The 18,783-nt window shown below is 40.8% G+C and overlaps 1 protein-coding gene across 1 annotated transcript in view; it reads left to right on the plus strand.

Annotated features, from left to right (window-relative positions):
- The window catches only part of PSTPIP2 (proline-serine-threonine phosphatase interacting protein 2), a 64,585-nt gene that overhangs the window by 32,374 nt on the left and 13,428 nt on the right, over nt 1-18,783 (plus strand). Inside the window, exons 3-6 of the mRNA XM_090285569.1 lie at nt 5,096-5,173; nt 9,550-9,584; nt 12,703-12,809; nt 17,404-17,466. Coding sequence (XP_090141695.1) covers nt 5,096-5,173; nt 9,550-9,584; nt 12,703-12,809; nt 17,404-17,466 — 283 coding nt within the window. The remainder of the gene's footprint in view (nt 1-5,095; nt 5,174-9,549; nt 9,585-12,702; nt 12,810-17,403; nt 17,467-18,783) is intronic.

An 18,783-nucleotide genomic window follows, 5' to 3' on the forward strand; every position in this document is an offset into this window, starting at 1 on the left:
GAGCTGCCATAAATTTCATGTGGAGCCCTGGCATATTCATATGGACTAGAGGCAAAACAGACACAAACACAGGGGTAAAGGTAACAGCAGTCTGTCACATGTATTATCTATTATTTTGAGTTCATAAAGTGTGAAACATGTTTATAAGCATGTTTTTATGATATCTGGCTAAACACGTCCTATATCCTGGTCTTGCGACACCCTCACCCCTCTTGCTAAAGTGTCCAAGTCCTGCCCTGGCCTCTCTGGAATTCCTGGCAGTTCAACCTTGGCTATACTCAGATGGATGGCAGTCAGTCCACTTACACTCGTTTGGGGGCAGACAGGATGATCACCTAACTGCAAGGTGTAGTGTCAGATGCTGCTCCCAAATGGGAAAGAATGCTGCCCTTCTTGCATCTGCATGGCTGATCCCTGAACCATGTAAGAGTATGTGCTCTGTACCTGATCTGTCCCCAGTGAGTCCTAGATGACTTATTGTAACACAACAAGTAACAAAACAGAATTACCAACAATCCATCAGTAAGCTGTAAATTTGCAGCTGGAAAGGCATAATGGTGACATAGATGATGAGAAGCAGGCCAACATCTGAGTGGCTCCATAATAACAGCCACACATGGAGCATTCACTTTGTGCTGCGCTGGCAGATTGGTCTCAGCATCTCTGTGACCGTAACCTTGAAGTTTACACATCTCTTTGAAATATTCTCCTTTGACATACATCAACTGCAAGAGGCATTTTTATTTCCATTGTCTTTGCATGGAAGTGTACTTTTAAAAATGAGGTTGATAAGTAACTTACTGTGGAAACGTAGAAAGTGACAGAATCCAGAACAGCTCCAGAGGCATCAAAGACCCCATGTTTAGGACTCATCAACTCTGGGCAGAAGAGCAGGTGACTTTCTGGGAAGGTGGGCTTATTCTTTGCACAGAGACCTTCTCCAGCTACTTTCTTTTTGTTCCATACACTCTCACTCATTACACCGCTCTCCTTTCCAGCCAGACAGGTTTATTAGTGAGCACACTTTAGATGTCTCTGCCTCTATGTCTTCCCTCCATTACTTCCCACCTGGGATGTCCTCCTTTGTCCTCTATGCTTAAGTAAATTCTCCCCTACCTTCAAAGTCCAGGTCAAATTTTCTCCTTTTTTTTTTCTTTAAAGGAAGTATTCTGCATAGCACTCCAGTCTGAGGTCTTTCACTGGTTAACAATTACAAAGAACCTGTCTTATCAGTGGTCGCCCAAACCTACTGAGCTCCTGATATGAATAGGAAATAAGAAATAGAAAACCGAGGATAATTACACTGCAGAGAGTAATTAGGGGTGACTAAGTGAGATTACATTAATAGCTGCCATTTATTGAAGATGTACTAGATACAAGCAAGCTATCATGTATTTTGCATATATCAGGTCGTTTAATCCTCATAATAACCCTGTATGGCAAGTTTTATCATCCTTATTTTACAGCTGAAAAAACTGAGGTTCAGAGAGGTTATGTAACTTACCTCAGGTCAGACACATAATAAGGAATAGATCTGGTTTCAAACTTAGGAAAGTTGGCCCCTGGTGACCACTTCAGCATGCCTAGTACAGTACCTGACACACAGTAAGTGGTGGGTAAACGGTACTCATTACTAATATTGTTATATTAATGCTAGAAGGTAGGTAGGGCATACATCATGAGCTCCATTTTACAGAGGAGAAATCTGAGGTTTAATGGGGGTTTAAATGAATTGCCCAAGATTACAAAAGAAGTTAAGTAGTGGAGCCAAGACTTCTATTAAAGCCAGATCTGATGGTTTTTTCACTTTACTTAATGGTCTCTGAAGGTGGCTGGGTATATTTTCTGAAAGGGGGTTTCTCCAGTAACTTGGTGGCCAGGTGAGCACTCTTAATTGTGTATTGCAACACAGTCCTGAGTAGAGACGAGGAAACGTGTTTCGGGAACCCCGTGATGCATGGACTTCTGCACCACTGGTAGGGTTAGCAGCTGCACCTATGGACTGGGGGACTCCCCAGCCACAGTGCCTTAGGACTCTGCTCTTCCTATGAACTCCTGTACATCCCATGGTTCCTTTCTAGGGAGAGGTCAACCTGCCCTGGTTACAGCTCTTGTTCTGGGATGCTCACTATTTCTCAGGTTGAGCTTAAGAAGGACAGATAGCCAGTGTGGGAATGACAGAGTCCCTTAGATAATAGTACCCTGGGGTCAAGTTACAGTCAAGCCATAATTTACTGTATGAGTTTCTAGGGCTGCCATAACAAATTGCCATGAACTGAAAATGAACTCTCTCATAGTTCTGGAGGCCCGAAGTCCCAAATCAGGATGTCTGTAGGACCGTGCTCTCTGGAAGAAGGCTCAAGGAGAGAATCTGTCCCATGTCTTTTTCTCAGTTTCTAGTGTTGCTGGCAATCCTTGGCATTCTGTGGTTTGCAGCTGTTCACTCCCATCCCTTCTTCTGTCCTCATATGGCATTCTTCTCCTGTGTCTTCATATCTTCTTATATGGACACCAGTCAAACTGGTTTAAGCATCTATAATACTCAAGTGTAAACTCAACTAATTACATCTGCAGTGACCCAATTTTTAAATAAAGTCATATTCTGAGATACTGGGGGTCAGGACTTCCACTTTCTTTTTTTTTTTTTTTTTGCAGGGGAAGGGGGATACAATTCAATTCATAACATGTACCCAGTGGAAGGGACTGGAAGCTGAGACCTACAAGGAAAGTAGAGTACTAGGAGGAGAGCCCAGATGCTGGGTCTTCTAATCCTGGCTTCCCAGTGGCCAGTGGTGCTATTCATTGAGAGCTTAGACCTTGCTTGGTGTCAGGTTCCTCCTCTGTAAAATGAAGGGGTTGAATTAGATGTTGTGTAAGGTCCCCTCTGGATCTAACAATGTGGTTCCTCTCAAGGAATTTGTAATTTGATCAAGGTGCTGTGATTGGCATGCACAGTAAAAATGAGCACAAATATCTAAGTGTCAGGTTTTATAACAACAGGATTTCATCTTACTCACTGTCCGTGACTTTGGGGCCTGGAGCACTGGGTTGAGGATCATCCTGAGGCTACTTTCAGGCTTGATGGAAAAGGCCAGATCTGATAACATTTGCTGTAGGTCATTGAAGGGGAAATGACACATGGATTTTTCCTGGTCTAGGAATCTGAATAGGGCAGGGATAAAAATGAACCAGAGTTTTCGCAGAGGGCTTTGTGAGAAAGAGTAAGCAGTTAAGTGCTCAGAGGAGGAGTATTATTCCCTCCTCTGTTTCTTCTACTATTTTGTATATTTTTATTATGACCCTCGTTACATGGTAGTAAACTAAAGTATTGGTTTATATCTTTCTCTCTGCTACATGGAGCTCCTCGCAACAGGTCTCATGTTCAGTCCTCTCTGTTGCCTGGCACATAGTAGATGTTTAATAAATGACAGACTGATGAACAGATAACAGGAAACCTTTGGATAGATGGTAGAAAGAATGATGTAGCTAAAGGCTTACCTATTTCAGAGTGATTTTTGCAAAGTACTAGTGATTTCCTTCATTGGCTACAGGCCCCTGGGACTCTACTGCTTCCTATTTGCTAGAGTAACAGCCTCCCAATCTCACTGTTGTTCCACTGACATAATGAGGATGAGGCTGTAGTTTCACCTCCATAAATTTTTTCTTTCTCCAAAGAGCACACCATTGTTCTTGCTGGAAATCATTTCTTGTCAGATTTTAGGACTTTCCGTAGGGATCAGATGCTGCCTGTGGTGTGTTCATGTTCTGGATGCCTTAATGTTAGAAGAAAGCAATTTAATACCTTCTTTTCCTAGAAACCACAAAAGATTATGGAGGATTCTTAATGGATATAATTCTGAAAGGATAAAATACACGCATATTTTAAATATACACATATATACTTTTAAAATGAAAATGGCCCTATCTTTTCACATGTAAAAGTATTAAACGTTCTTTGTAGAGTGTTATACATTTTTATATAGTTGCAGTAGTCTCCCCTTATCAGCAGTTTGACTTTCTGCGGTTTCAGTTATCCATGGTCAACCACAGTCTGAAAATATTAAATGGATAATTCCAGAAATAAACAATTTATAAGTTTTAAATTCACACTGTTCTGAACAGAGAGATGAAATCTCACACCATCCTGCTCTGTCCCACCCGGGATGTGAATCCTTCCTTTGTCCAGCTATCCACACTGTACATACTCCCTGCCTGTTAGTCACTTAGTAGCCATCTTGGCTATCAGATTGACTGTCAGGTTATCACAACGCTTGTGTTCAAGTCACCCTTATTTTACGTCATAATGGCCCCAAAGCACAAGAATAGTGAAGCTGGCAATTCAGACATGCCAAAGAGAGGCTGTAAAGTGCTTCCTTTAAGCGAAAAGGTGCACATGTATAGAAGAAAAACAGTATATATGTATAGGGTTTGGTACTCTCTGTGGTTTCAGGCATCCACTGGGGGTCTTGGACACAACATGGAGATGGTGACAAAGGACAATGGGGAGAGGGAGAAGAGAGGACCAGAGGGTATGTTTAGGACTTTACCAGACTCATGCCACACGAAATAACAATCAGTTGTTTTTGTAGACATGCTGACTGCAGAGTTTATATTCCAAAATTCCCATCATCAGTACAATTAGTTGTATATCTGAGTTGACTGTAAATAAGGAACTCTACAGGATGGTGAAATGGTACTCTCAGAGGAGATGGGATGAGGAAGAGTGGGTCTCAGGAGTGCATTTGATGGGAGTATCTCTTACTCCACTAAAAAGCCATATAAATAATTTGGACCATAGTTTTGAAATTTTAATCTGTAATGTACTAGCCTGCACTGGTCAAGGGGGCCATGCCTGGTTTTGCTGTAATGTTTATACTAGGGACCACTAGCTAGAGAAGACCACCTTAGAGATAAAGGCTACTGGACTTTTTACAATTCTTCCGTGTTATATAGAGGGAGTTTTGTATTTTAGGGGGTGGTATTATATCTGAGCTACTCTTAAAGGTGCAGTTTTGCCTTTAAAGGGAGTGCCATGTGTCTTAATGAAGAGTCAGCCCTCAGAAGGACTTATAAGCCTCTCTTCTGTTCCTCTTAGGGCATCAATTGAAGAGAAATATGGCAAAGATCTGCTCACCCTCACAAGGAAGAAACCATGTGGACAGTCTGAGATCAAGTAGGTACCACATTTATTTTTGGTTTCCAGGTCAGCTTATACTGCTAGGGACCCTTGTCACTTCAGCAGACAAAGCTGGCCAGGAGGGTAGAGTATCTTGGAACAGAAACAATTTTTAATGGTTTTGTTTTTCTCATTTCCAGTTGTGAAAAATATGGAAAAATCGAAAGAAGGTTAAAATGATGAACTATGAAGCTAACAACCCATTATTAATATTTTCTAAGTTTTCCTTGAAGTCCTTTTCTATGTATATACTTTGTCAGAGGTGGGATTACATTATATATAATTTTATACTAGAAATTAAATCGAGAGGCTTATACTCACATACGCCCATATACACCTACGTAGTTAGTGACAGCTACAAGGGACTGTCTTTGCACCATTTTATAGTTCTCATCGCCAGTGTGAGATTCTGTGCCACAATTGTTTATTCTCCCATCATTCCTGGCTTCATGGGCAGGCAGTCATGCAGGAACCCATACTTAGAAAGGCTTCATAGTTGGCTTAATGCTCTTTGCTGTCACCATTTTGAAATTCTTCATAATTTATAAACAAGGGGTCCCATGTTTTCATTTTGCAGTGGACCTCCCAAATTATGTAGCTGGTCCTACACATATGGAAATTTCTAGATTTCTCCTCCAAAACCAGCATGTTGGGTAGCAGGGGAGGGGGGCAAATGGAGGGTAGTGTGTGTGGGTTGATCAGGAGAACTAGCTCAGACAGAACTTTGCAGCCCTCTGCAGAACCAGTCACATTACATACTGACCTGCTTCTTGCTTTCGCTCTGCTATGGGCAGCTGCACAGAGGTCTGTGTCCTCTCAGAGGTCTGCATGGGGTAGACAAGATAGTGTCCTTCCTCTTCTTTTTTCTTCTAAAACACATGCATGCATCCACTCCCAACTTCAAAGTGCTAGATTATTGAAAAGGATGAAAACATTGGGAGACAGTTAAAATATTAATAGTTATATAAGCCTAAAGATGTGTTACCCTCAGACATAGGACATTAGTACAAGGAGAATTTGGTTTTTGACCTATTGATTACATTTTATTTTTGATGTTGTAAATGAAACATTTAAAAACCCCAAAGAGTAAAAGGACAAACATAAGGAACCCATCACCTAGATTTCATAATTATCCACATTCGCCATGTTTTCTTAATATAACTTTGTGACTTTAAATTTAAACCTGGAATCAGCTATTTCTCAAAGTATTTTGAGTTCCTTTTAAGTGATTAATCAATTGTGTTTAGAGATGAAACTTCAAATTCTAGCATTGGTCGTTGTCACAGAGGTGTCCCTGTTTCTAGGTTCTTTTAGGGGACAGACTTTAAAAACATGAGTGTATATTGCTATTTCTAAGTCTAATTTCACTTTACAGGGTTTTACTTAACTTCCTTAATTTTATATTTATTTCCTCTTAAACAGAAATATCTTGGTTCTGAGCATATTAGCATAATTATTTGCTTTATATGACAATATATATCAAAAAATTTCAAAATAATATCAATATTGCTACTAACAATAAAACTTGAGAATAAAGTTTAACATTTCTTTACAGTTTCTTTTGCTCTTAGGTTATATTTCATTAAGAATACTGTGTCCTAAAGTTAAAGTATTTTCTCTGTGTGACTATATAATCAATTTTGTATTTGTTAAGTTCATTTGTTTTAAATTTTAGAGATTCTTTTCTTTTTCCTGTCTGATTCAGTTTTATTTTTGAATATGTAAAACATTCACATGTTCATGGGTCAAAGGTGCATAGACTTAGACAAGTCGCACTATTATTCCATCAGGGTTTAGAGTCCTTCAAGGGAGATTAGTGGGTCAGCTGAACCTCCCACACCCCAAAAAACCACGTTTATTTATAAAATAAATATGCTGTTTAGAAAAATACCCAAAAACTTTGAGGTGATGTGATAGGTAATAGCCACATTCTCTCGTATAATACTTCTTGGAAAAGATCTTTAGCAGAAAGAGTCTGATCCAAAATGGTATTTCTTATATTCTTACACATTTGACTTGTAACCGAGTAAATTCATAGAGAGACTCTGGCATCGTTCTCTTCTGCTCCATGATAAAAGCCAGTTAGTTTCCTTTCTAAGAGCATACACCTCAGAGCGGAACACATAACAGGATATGAGACTTGGAGACTGTGTTGCCAAGGTTGAAGTGAAAGGCCACTTAGGTGACTTTTGATGTTTTTGTCACCTGCAGGATGGTCTTTAGGAAGGTGCCCTACACAAGTGAGTGACTCTGCTTCTCCATGGGCTAGGTAGGGTTTGTTGCCTAATTGGTCACCCTGAGGGACTCTGGCCTCTGATGGGCCTTGTTAGGGTTTAAGGCCAAAGTGCTTATTAAGAGGGTGGCAGACTAATTTCTTTTTGCACAGTAATGAAGAACACCAGGGAGACAAGGAGATGACGTTGCCAGGCCACCACCCGCAAAGTTAGGATTCCATCCCCTGATTGTCATCATGTCCCAAACATGAAATAGCAAGTGATGACATGAGACAGTAAAGCTAATGACAAAGTAAAGGGACACTGGGACTGCCCTTTTAGTCAATTAGTTACTTAGAATGGAAGAAAAGCTCTGGCTGGTGTGGCTCAGTGGATTGAGTGCCAGCCTGTGAACCAAAGTGTCACTGGTTCAATTCCCAGTCTGGGCAGATGCCTGGGTTGCAGGCCAGGTCCCAGTTGGGGGCACGCAAGAGGCAACCCCACATTGATGTTTCTCTCCTCTTTCTCCCTCCCTTCCCCTCCCTCTAAAAATAAATAAATAAAATCTTAAAAAAAAAAAAAAAAAGAATGGAAGAAGAATTTTAGACCCTGAATGGACTATCTGTAAGAGTAGATTTCAGGACCATAACTTTTTTTAAAAAAGACTTAATTTATTTATTCTTAGAGAGAGGGGGAAGGGAGGGAGAAAGAGAGGGAGAGAAACATCGATGTTTGAGAGATACATTGATTGGTTGCCTCTCACAGCCCCCCCAACTGGGGACGTGGCCTGCAACCCAGGCATGTGCCCTGACTGGGAATCGAACCAGTGACCTTTTGGTTCACAGGCTGGTACTCAAGCCACTGAGCCACACCTGGCAAGGTAAGGCAAGACTTGCAGTTGCATTCGCTGCCATACTCATCTTTGTTTCTCACTAATTCCAGTATTAAGTCTGCTCTTCAGTGACACTCATTCGTCCTTCTGGACTATTGGTGCGTTTGTTTAGATATGATCAATTTTCTAGTTCACTGTGTTCCTTGAAAAGTTGTATCATAAGATGGGTAAAGTGTATGGAGAATGTGCAGCAATATTTTCCTGCTGGGTGTGTTTATAACAATTGGAAATGTTTGTGTGAAGAAAGGAAGGGAGGAATGAGAACACTTTGTTTTGGGATAAAATAAACAGAGCGGAAAAAGTGAAGTAGCTAAAAGAAGGGACCAGCTGGAAAATACAAGGTTTACAAAATAATAGAACTAGCCACATACATATACACATATAGAAAATGACCCATGATCCTATGCTGTTGTGGCTAGGGGACCATGAATTCGCAGTCCCATTTCTACTCCAGTGCCTGGAGTGAGTCTAGAGAGATCTACTTCCATGAAGGCAGTAATGAGCAAGAAAATTCCTGGGACCTCAGAAGGAGCTTTTGTTAAGGCAGGATGGGTGAGAACTTAAACCATGGCCAAGGGGACATATAGGGAGGAAGATCCCTGGTCTATAAGAGAGAGGAATGGGGAAACTGAAAGAATGTATGAGTCATGGCCATTTCCACAGAAACTGTGAGATAGATGTGTACTGTTTTAGGCTGCGAAATTTGTGGTAGTTTGTTATTCAGCAGTAAAGACACAATTACAGTGTGTTTCATGCCCGTCTCCTCCATTAGACTCTGAGTCTTGTACCACTGAATCACCAACATCTCACACAATACCTGACCCATAGTTTATGCTTAACAAGGATGTGGTGATTGATGAATGGGTGGAAAAGGAGGTGATCAGGAGTCCAAGATTGAACCCTTCCTTTTTTGGCTTATAACCATATATCTAATTATTATACTTTAAAGAGAGACTCATATTCTTATGAAAAAGGGACCATAACTCCTATATGAACTTTGGGGAAAATAAAGCATAAAACATTTTGGCATCTTGCTCTACCCAAGTGGACAGAGAAGAATTTGTGATGCTTGAGCCTGGGATTCAGAGTGTATAAAAGAGGAAACTGGATTGAAGAAGTCTAGATCTTTTGCTCTCTTCTCAAGCTTGGGTGCAAAGATGAGTCTATAGGCTCTAAGTTATGGGCTGAGAGAAGCATTCAGTGGCATTATAATAAGATTGTACAGCCAATTTCCAGAACTTGAAATTATATATGTACTTGTTTTTTAGCACCCTGAAGCGGGCCCTTGAAGTCTTCAAGCAGCGTAAGTGATTTGTGATTCTTGAAAAATGTATTTACCAACCTTGGAAAGCTCTGTGTCTGTCATCAAAGGTGGGTTTTCATTTGAATGGCAATCCCATATTGGGTGAAAAAAAAAAAAAAAGAAAGCAACTTCTAAGGTGAGAACTAGCCCTGCAGAGCAGAAGTGAGCTGGAGAGCCCTCCACACCTGCTTATCAGGACCTGCGTTTGGCTTCCTAACAGCGGTGCTTCTCGTACTTGACGTCCAGGGTGAGGCTCTGGTACTTTTGGTCTTCAGGGGGTTCTGTCTGGTTCTAAAATTCCTCAGGCCAGTTACTCAGAAACTCCCTTTAAGACTTTCTGTTCTTCAGAATACTTGGTGCTTCCAAACTAAGGATTTTACCAACACATAGTATGTACATGCTCTTGAAGTGTTTCTCTAGGCAATTGAGTGGTTCTAGACCTCTGTACAGGTTAGCTAAATAAATATTCATCTTAACTTTTCCATAGAATGTGTCCTCTTTCCTCTTTTACTCATTGATGAACACATTTCTCAAGATATGGACAGAATCTTTTCATTTTCTTATATGCATCACAAGGCCAACTATGGTGTAGCCCAAGGGGCCTTTAGCAGAGGCTGGGTCTCCTAAGTATATATATCTGGTGTACTTTACTTGCCCAGAGAAGGAAAACTCTGATTCCAAAAAACCTCCGCTGCCTTGCGGCATACCTCTTCAGGGGAAAGGCTAAGGGAGTAAACCCCAACAGAAAATCCGGAGCCGGAGTCCCTAAGGCGGTTTGACGTTGTAGTCAACACCGGCAACCCCTGCGGCGCACCTGAAGCCAAGCTGTATTGACTCGTCTTTCCCTTGGATCCTTTAGCTGCGAAGAGAGGGGGGGTCTGCTGCATGGGCAACAGCAGACCCTCCATATCACCCTGCCCAGGCTCTGTAGCTTCAGCTCCACTGGAGAGGACACTCCAGCGTCATCGCAAGATGTCGATTCAACACGGGAGGAGACAGATACCATGTCACTCCCGAGTCGGACTGCACAACCATTCTCGGCGGTGCAGATAGACTCTTAAGAAGCTACACCATCGTCTCTCGAGACGGACGGCTGCCGACGACTTTACTTGCCTTTTTTTTTCTAACAAGTAGTTTTATTTTCTCATTAAAAATATATTTATATTAAAATGCAAACAAGACAACAAGCTGTGAAGAGGATAGTAAACACCCAAGATTTTACTTCTTAGTGCCAAGCAGTTAGTTATTGGGGAATATGGCCCCAGTATTTTTATGAAACACACAAACTTAGATATGTATCTATTCATATAAATAAATAGGATCATACTGTGGCAATGCATCAGAATCTATGAGGTGGGGCATATGTTTTTGAATTGTTTTTTAAATAAAAAATATTAATTTTTAATTGTGCTAGCAATTAGATATATATCTTCCCAGACCCTTTTCTATGCATTTACAACTCTCAGTCTCTCTCTTCCCCTAACCGCAGATATACACACATGTACAGACGTACATGAGATTATGCTATACGTATCTCTCAGTTATTTAGTTTTTAGTTAACAATATATTACAGCCGTCTTCCCATTTTGTCTCATATGGATTTGCCTCATTCTTTTACATTATGAATTTGTCATCCTACAAAAATGGCAGATTTCTCCCAGAAAGGTTGGGTTGCTCCCCTCTGCAGCAACTGTGTTATCTGTCCCCATGCTTGCCAACACCACAGATTTTCATGCTTAAAAAATTTTGCCAAACTGAGGTAGAAAAGTGATCTGTTTCTGTGTTTTAAAATTTTGAATTTTTTCAATAGTGTTAAGGCTGAATACATTTTCAAATGTTGATGGGCCATTAAGCTGATCTTTTTTACATTTCATGTTCTTTAACCAACTTTTTAAAAAATATCCTCTCCCAAGGATATGTTTATTGATTTGAGAGAGAGAGGAGAAAGTAGAGAGAGTGAGAAACATCAGTGTGAGGGAGACTCATCGATCGGTTGCCCCATACGCGCCCCAACTGGGGATCAAAACGGCAACCTAAGTATGTGCCCTCACCGGAAATCAAACTCACAGCCTCCTGGTGTACAGGACAATGCTCCAGTCAACTGAGCTAGCTGGCCAGGGCTAGCCAACTTTTTGTACTGGTATATATATATTTCTTTTGATTTGTGAAAACTTTTAATATAGTTATTTACTCTTTGTTATATAAATTGCAGATATTTTCCTAGTCTTTCATGTATCTTCTAAACTTATTCAAGTTATTTTGACACACACAAGTTTAAAACACTTTTTAAGATTAGATCTGTTTGCCTTTCTAGCTTACATGGCATGCTTCAATTTGTTTTTGTAGAACAAATAAAATTATAATTTTAGTTTGTCCATTATAGAGGTAAGGCATGCTCATTGCAAAGGTTTTAGAAAGTAAGGGGAAGCCCTGGCTAGTGTGGCTCAGTGGATTGAGTGCTGGCCTGTGAACTGGGGGGGTCACTGGTTTGATTCCCAGTCAGGGCACATGCCTGCATTGTGGGCCGGGTCCCCAGTTGAGGGCATATGAGAGGAAACTACACAGTGATGTTTCTCTCCCTCTCTTTCTCCCTCTCTCCCCCTCTTTCTAAAAATAAATAAATAAAATATAATATAAAAAAAGAGAAAAGAAAAGAAACTAAGGGGAAAAAAATCAACAATAGTCTTTCTGTCCAGAGATAACTCTTAGTAGCCAAAATTTTGGTGTATGACTTACTTAAAAATGCTCAGGCACATGAGATGTTAGTGATCCTTAGAGGTCATCTAATGAGAAATAGGGATTGAATTTGAAATTTTAGTGGGTTTAGTAATGTCTGTTAGCATGTAAGCTCCATGAACTTCTCCCTGGCCGTGGACATACAGCAGGTTAGTAATGGTTAGTGGTAGGAGCCTGAGCTGAGGGTTTGCTGGCCTTGGTCTTGGTGGCCAGGGCAATGCTGGGCACATGGATGGACTCAGGGAATGTTGGTGGCCAAGTGCAGTTGGTTAATTTAAACACTTGCTCCAGTATTTTGTATATAATTTTAAGTTTTGTATATTTGAATTGAGATGTATGTAGGTCTTATTTGTTGTTGCTTTTATTTTCATTCTTTTTGCAGAAGTGGAAAATGTTGCACAGTGTCACATTCAGCTTGCACAGACCCTAAGAGATGAGGCCAGAAAGGTAGAAGAATTCAGGGAAAAGCAAAAGCTACAACGGAAAAAGGTTGGGTTTGCATACATGTTAAGATGTTGCCTTTCTTATGACACCATACCCCAGGATTGCTTGTGTGTTAAACTCCTTGGCTTGGCTCCCATGCTCATGCACCCACGCTCTTTTAACCTAGGAGATTATTCATTGGAGAACCATGTGGAGACTCATGGTTCTGTGCCCACTTACACCTCAGGTCAGTTCTTTTAAAATTTTTGATGGATTCAGGGGTTCAGCCTGCTTTCCTCCTCTTTTCATATCTGCTACCACTATTTAAATTCTGACTGGGAAGGGAACCCCTCTTTCTTTATTATAATCTAGTATATCCAAGCTGGTGGGTGGGCTCCCAGACCATATTCCTCCTCCTCCTGGGCAAGGCAGTAAGAGGAGAGTAGGCAGTGGAGGAGACTCACATTCTCCTTGGAGACCACAGTGTAGCCCAACCTTCCTGTATTATAAACAGGGAAACCGAGGCCCTGGGAAATCCAAGTTCTTTTTGTCTTCAAAGCAGATGTGTATAAGCTCTTTTTCATTGATGTGATTTACTCTGTCCAACTACATGGAAGGAGATGGGAGTAAGTTAATAAAACTGGCAAACACTTGGGAAGTTATAAAGATCAAGTGTTACTTCGACTAGACCAGCCGCTATTTTGACTCCCTTCTTTTTGTTTCTAAAAGACTTGTATATTCAGGGCAGCCTGGCAACCAAGTAGGGCCCTTCCAGAATTTCTTTTTTTAATATGTGATCTCCAAGGCTGGAACCTAACTTCCCATGGGGACAAGCTCTTCCCTATCTGGCACCCAAAGATTTCCATTCAGGTCTCCCCAGACAGCTCTGCATGGACTTTTTGGAAACCTTTCTTTCTCCTGACCCAACCAAAGACACTTTCTGCAATGTGTGTATTCCACAGACAGCCAGATGTGAAGGCTGATGTTACCCGTACCTCAATTGCAGCAACTTTGCCTGTGGTTCTGAGTTGGGCTATCCCCGCTTCCTTGGTGGCCTCTTGGCATTTGGCATGGGTGGCAGCATCTTAAGAGCCTGACTGCCTTACCTCTATTGTCATTTCATGAGAAGCTCTTAACAGCTGTGCCCCTTACTAGGGAGGAAGACTGGAAACTAACATTTAAGGAACAATGTATCAAGCTCTTTCATGCAAATTCAAGCTTCATGTCCGGGATCTGAGGGCTCCATTTGGCCCAAAGTAGTTTCCAGAGCAGAAGTAATACGTATATTACACCCACCTATTGGATGGTCAGACTTTTTGGGCTGACATTGCCAGCCCTGCCCACCTCTCCAGAGGAATTACAAATTTTGAGAAGCAAAATGCCTTAGATGTTAGCAAGGTCTCTGCACACATGATTTCGACTAAGAGGAGAGGCGGGTCATTTCCACACATCTTTAAATGCCCTGGGTCACCCTAGTCATTTCAGAGAGTTATGTTAATTTTGCAAGGCTTCTGAAACTCCCCCTCCTAACTAGTTACAAAGAGCAGATTTTCGTAGGTGGAGGACCGTGTTCTGAATTCTGTTAGGCAATAGAGCAGCCTGTGCTCGACTCACTGCTGTCACCCGAGTTCCCTGTATGCCCTACGTAGTAGGCTGCTCTCCACAACAGGAAAACGCGTTCCCAGCTTTCTGGGAGAAGTCCAAGTTTATTAATACATTTGCAACTACTTGCATCACAGTAAACTCTGGGTTCTACCACTTCCGTGTATAGGTCCTTTTTAAAAAGAATTCATACTTAAGAGGAAAATGTGCCAGTGCTAACTTCTCATTTCCATTGGTCTAACGTTGGATACTTTGGTCTTTCACTTCTTGGAAAACAAGCCATTTCCACTTACCAGGAAAAGCCATCAGTTTTCTTTTGTTCATCTGGCGCAGGCAAGTGCATGTAGAATGGCTGGTTAGAAGTTTTTGCTGTACTTACTTATACAGTAGATGGTCTCTGAGGATGGCGAACAAGATGGAAGTGGTCATCTTTCCCTCACTGAGGGTAGAGCATGGCTGGAGAGACTGATGTGAGAGGAATCATGATAAAGTGTGATGAGCCTCTAATGCGAAGGGAGATCATGTTGCCACCTGAACTCACAGCAGGGACACCTAACCTAATCTGTGGGGCTGGGGAGAGCTACTTAGAGGAAGTGACCTTGGAGCTAAAACCAACAGAGCGAAAGGCATTATAGGTGAGGGTGGTAAGAGACGAGGCTCTAACTCCTGGTGGTTGGCAGGTAAGGTAAGGGTCCTTGGAGCTGTTCTCAGGAGTCTTGATGTTTTAAGGTCCTGAGGTTCCTTTCGCAGCCCGGAATGTCCAAAGCCTGACAGAGACAGCACACGGTCAGCTACTCTCTCCTCTGGTAGCCACATAGGTTTTCCATGCCAGCTAAGATTGGCGTGATCATGGCAGAATTTTGTTCTGTCTGGGATGAGAGCAATCTCCAAAGAAAGGGACCTCCTCAGTTACAGAGTGACACTTCAGTTTTCAGAATACAGTCTGAGTAGACACACAAATGGATCACTAAGCAGCTATTTACATGATTAGGGGAGGGTCATTTGGGTCCTTTATAAATCTCTTCTTCCTTTTACCCTCCCTCTTACTTTTCCTTACCCTAGAAGAGGGATGATTGTATGTTTGCACTACTTTGTGTTATTAGTAATAAAATAATCAAATTTCCATTGGATTTGGTCTGAGCAGAAAGCCCGAGTCCTAAATGAAGTACTTCCCCAAGGAGACCTGAAGGAGAATCCTTTACTTACTGAGGGCACCATGTGGCGGGTCACCCTATCAGTGAACCATGGACATGAAGAGACTTAAATCAAGGTGGTGTAGCAGGCAGAGCAGGTCTTGGTGTTACTGAGTGGCCTTGAGTGTGACCTCTTGGGCTCCAGGGGTCACATCTGTCAAGTGAGAGAGTAGGATTGCTGCTCTCTAGGATCCTGCTGATGTACAATGCCAGGGATCCTTGAAGGCAGACAGAGGAATTTCAAGTGAAAAGGTTTGGCTCATAGAACTTTGTAGCCATCTGAGAGGTGCTTGAAGCAAGTGTTATGTAGAACTCAGGGATAAAGAGGCCTGGCTTGGGCCATAAACTATAAAATAGCTGTAGCTCCCAAACTGGAAGAATAGCAGTGTGTATATTTGGACTAGAAAGGTCAATGAAATAGATGAACGTTGCTAATTGATCTGCCCCATGGAGCCTGGGAAAATCAGGAACCATTACTAAATAAATAAACCTAGCTCCTCCTCTTGGCAGAGGCACATAGGGGCTCATGTGAACCACGCTGCTCCTTGCCTGCAATGGCAAGGATCTGCCTATGAGTCCTTCAATGTGGGGGTCATGTTGGGGCCCTGTCTGTTCCCTATGTCTATTGTGTCTTCACTATTAGCAGGCACATGACTACTCCTGCCCCCCCCCGCCCCCCCTTTCAGCTGGGCTGGAAGATGATGCCTCAGTTTTCTGAGGGTCTCTTGTGTCTCCCCCAAGAGAAGTTCATGTATTCCACAAAGCTCATATTCGAAGTGAGATCATCTCAAATACCCTATCCAGATATCTTGAAAACATTTATTTGTGTGTTATGGTAACAGATAGGAACTTAATTTTCTAGAAGAGAAACCACATTTGAGTTTCATTTTCAATATTATTTTGCATTATACTATTTTGTATAAGAGCAAGGTCATAGCTCATTTTGAATGATTGCATCTCTTGGTCTTCTGTGTACCCACTTGCTTTTATAGAGCTATCATAAGGATAATGGTAGTTTAGGGTCATAATTAGCAACAAAAGTCCACGAGTCAGATTCCTGGATTCAAATCTCAACTCTACTACTTGCTGAGTGTTACCTTAATCTACTTCAGTTTATTGTCAAGAAAATGGGAATAAGAGGACTAGGTTGTTGAGACGCGTGAAAACTGCTTAGAACATAATAATGCTTGAAAAATGGAAGCTATTATTATGTCTGAGGTACATTTTTATTATTAGGTGCATTACTTTGACTAATAAATGCATTAATGTCACAGCTACAAAAAACAAATTGCTCCCAAGTGAGCTCAACAGAGTAGCTTACCATTCCTGGGTTAGATGGAGTGAAGAGCTGGAGAACAGCTTCTCCTAGCTGTCCTACCATCATTTCCCCCCTCCAACCTGCCCAGGCTTCTTGCTGGTTAAGCATGGATGCCATGGAAGTGAATGTTTATAAGTCTCTAATTTAACTGTGCTGACAGAAGCTTCTAGTAAAAAGACCCCTTTTAAAATATAAACAACACTTTAACAAAAGTTTAAATAGCCCTTTTTGACACTTAAGTTCTTTGATTCTAGATTCGCCGAAGAGACTGACTGTTCTATGGTGATCAATGATTCTCAGTGGTGGCTACCAAAGTTCAAGGATGGACATACCATGAACCAGCCATAGGTCTTTGGGCAGATTGTTCAGCGTCTTTGCTACAGTTTCCTCATTTTTGAAATGGGAATAATCAATAGTACATCTACTTTCTGGGCTCTCTGAGGACTCAGTGAGACAATCCATCTTGAACACTTAGCCCTCAAAATAAGGTGGTATTTACAATGATTTCTATTTTTTATTATTAATAGTGCTTGTGTTCTCTTCACAGACAGAGGTTATAATGGATGCTGTCCATAAACAAAAGAGCTTACAATTCAAAAAAACCATGGATGTGAGTTTCACTTCATTGTCCTTTTCTGAAATCCTTTGTGGTGTATGAGCATATTCCTACTCAAATAACATTTCAACAAATTATTTATTAGTGCGGTGATTTTTTAAAAGTGATTTGACTTTCCTTCTTTTTAAGGCCTTGGAGGTATTGAGGATAAAACTAGGTAGTGGGAACACAATAATGTTATCTTTCTGGTAACCTGGTAAAGTATAGCAGGTTAATTTAAATATTTCAGGCCAAGATACAAAATTACATATACTGTATGATGCTGTTTATCTTGCTGGAGTTGAGCTTTCTCCCTGTGATTATTTTGAATCTTGATTTAACTCATTTTATTGAGTGACCCCTTTGTATTTTAAGATATCTGCTAATTGTAAAAGCCTTTTTTTTTACTTTAAGTAATTTATTTTTTAAAATATTAAGACAGAGCTAAGACAATTTGTTAGAGACCTCTCTCTAGCTTTTCATGGATCTGTTAACTTTGGATACAATGAATTCTGTTACTGCAGTATCTATGGCTTCATCTTTGTACAGAAGTATCATGACATTCTATGGCTATGGTGTGATATTTGGTAACCTGGTCAGAAAAGAAAATGTCACCAATGTTAATGGCAATATGCAGTCTGCTCTGTGCCATTTTTTCCTTTGGTGCAAATCACCTCAAAAACAATTGATAAATAGGGAATGATGTCAGTTTAATGCAGAAATAGTGTTGACTGATATGTGATTGTTCCCTGACCTTTTATGTTTTGAACAACCTGGGGCAAGCTTTCTCTCAATTAAAGAGAAAACATTATTGAGATATAAGTTTTTAACTATTTACTTGCTATACCTTTAGAGCTACGTAAGTGTTATAATTTTGCTTCAGCTGTCAAAAATAATTTCGAAAACTCAAGAGGAGAATAAAAAGACTATTATATTTACCCATTTTTTTGCTTATTATGTTCTTTTTTTCTTCTGATGTTCTAAAGTTTCTAAGGCACATTAGAATATTGAAGCATAATGATAATTACCACGACCAAGTGATTGCACCTAAGTTCTGAGGATTATGAGTGTTGGGTTGCATATTTCATAGTTACATAGTCTTTTTGTTTTTTTTTTATCTGAAATGCCATCTTTTGTTCTGATCAGTTTTTAAAGCTCATGTAATACTTTGCTGAATAGGAGTTATTATTTCCTTGATCGGTCTGGCACTATATACACAACTTGGAAAAGGTCTAGAGAGATCTTCCAGAGATAGATAAGAAAGAGTTAGCTGTTTTCTGAGTGGCCACACTCTAGTGGGGATCGCAGCACTGTTCAGGGTGCCCTGTTTTT

The sequence above is a fragment of the Furipterus horrens genome, unplaced genomic scaffold (genome assembly GCF_987537825.1).
Source record: "Furipterus horrens unplaced genomic scaffold, mFurHor1.1.pri manual_scaffold_8, whole genome shotgun sequence".
Taxonomy (NCBI): domain Eukaryota; kingdom Metazoa; phylum Chordata; class Mammalia; order Chiroptera; family Furipteridae; genus Furipterus; species Furipterus horrens.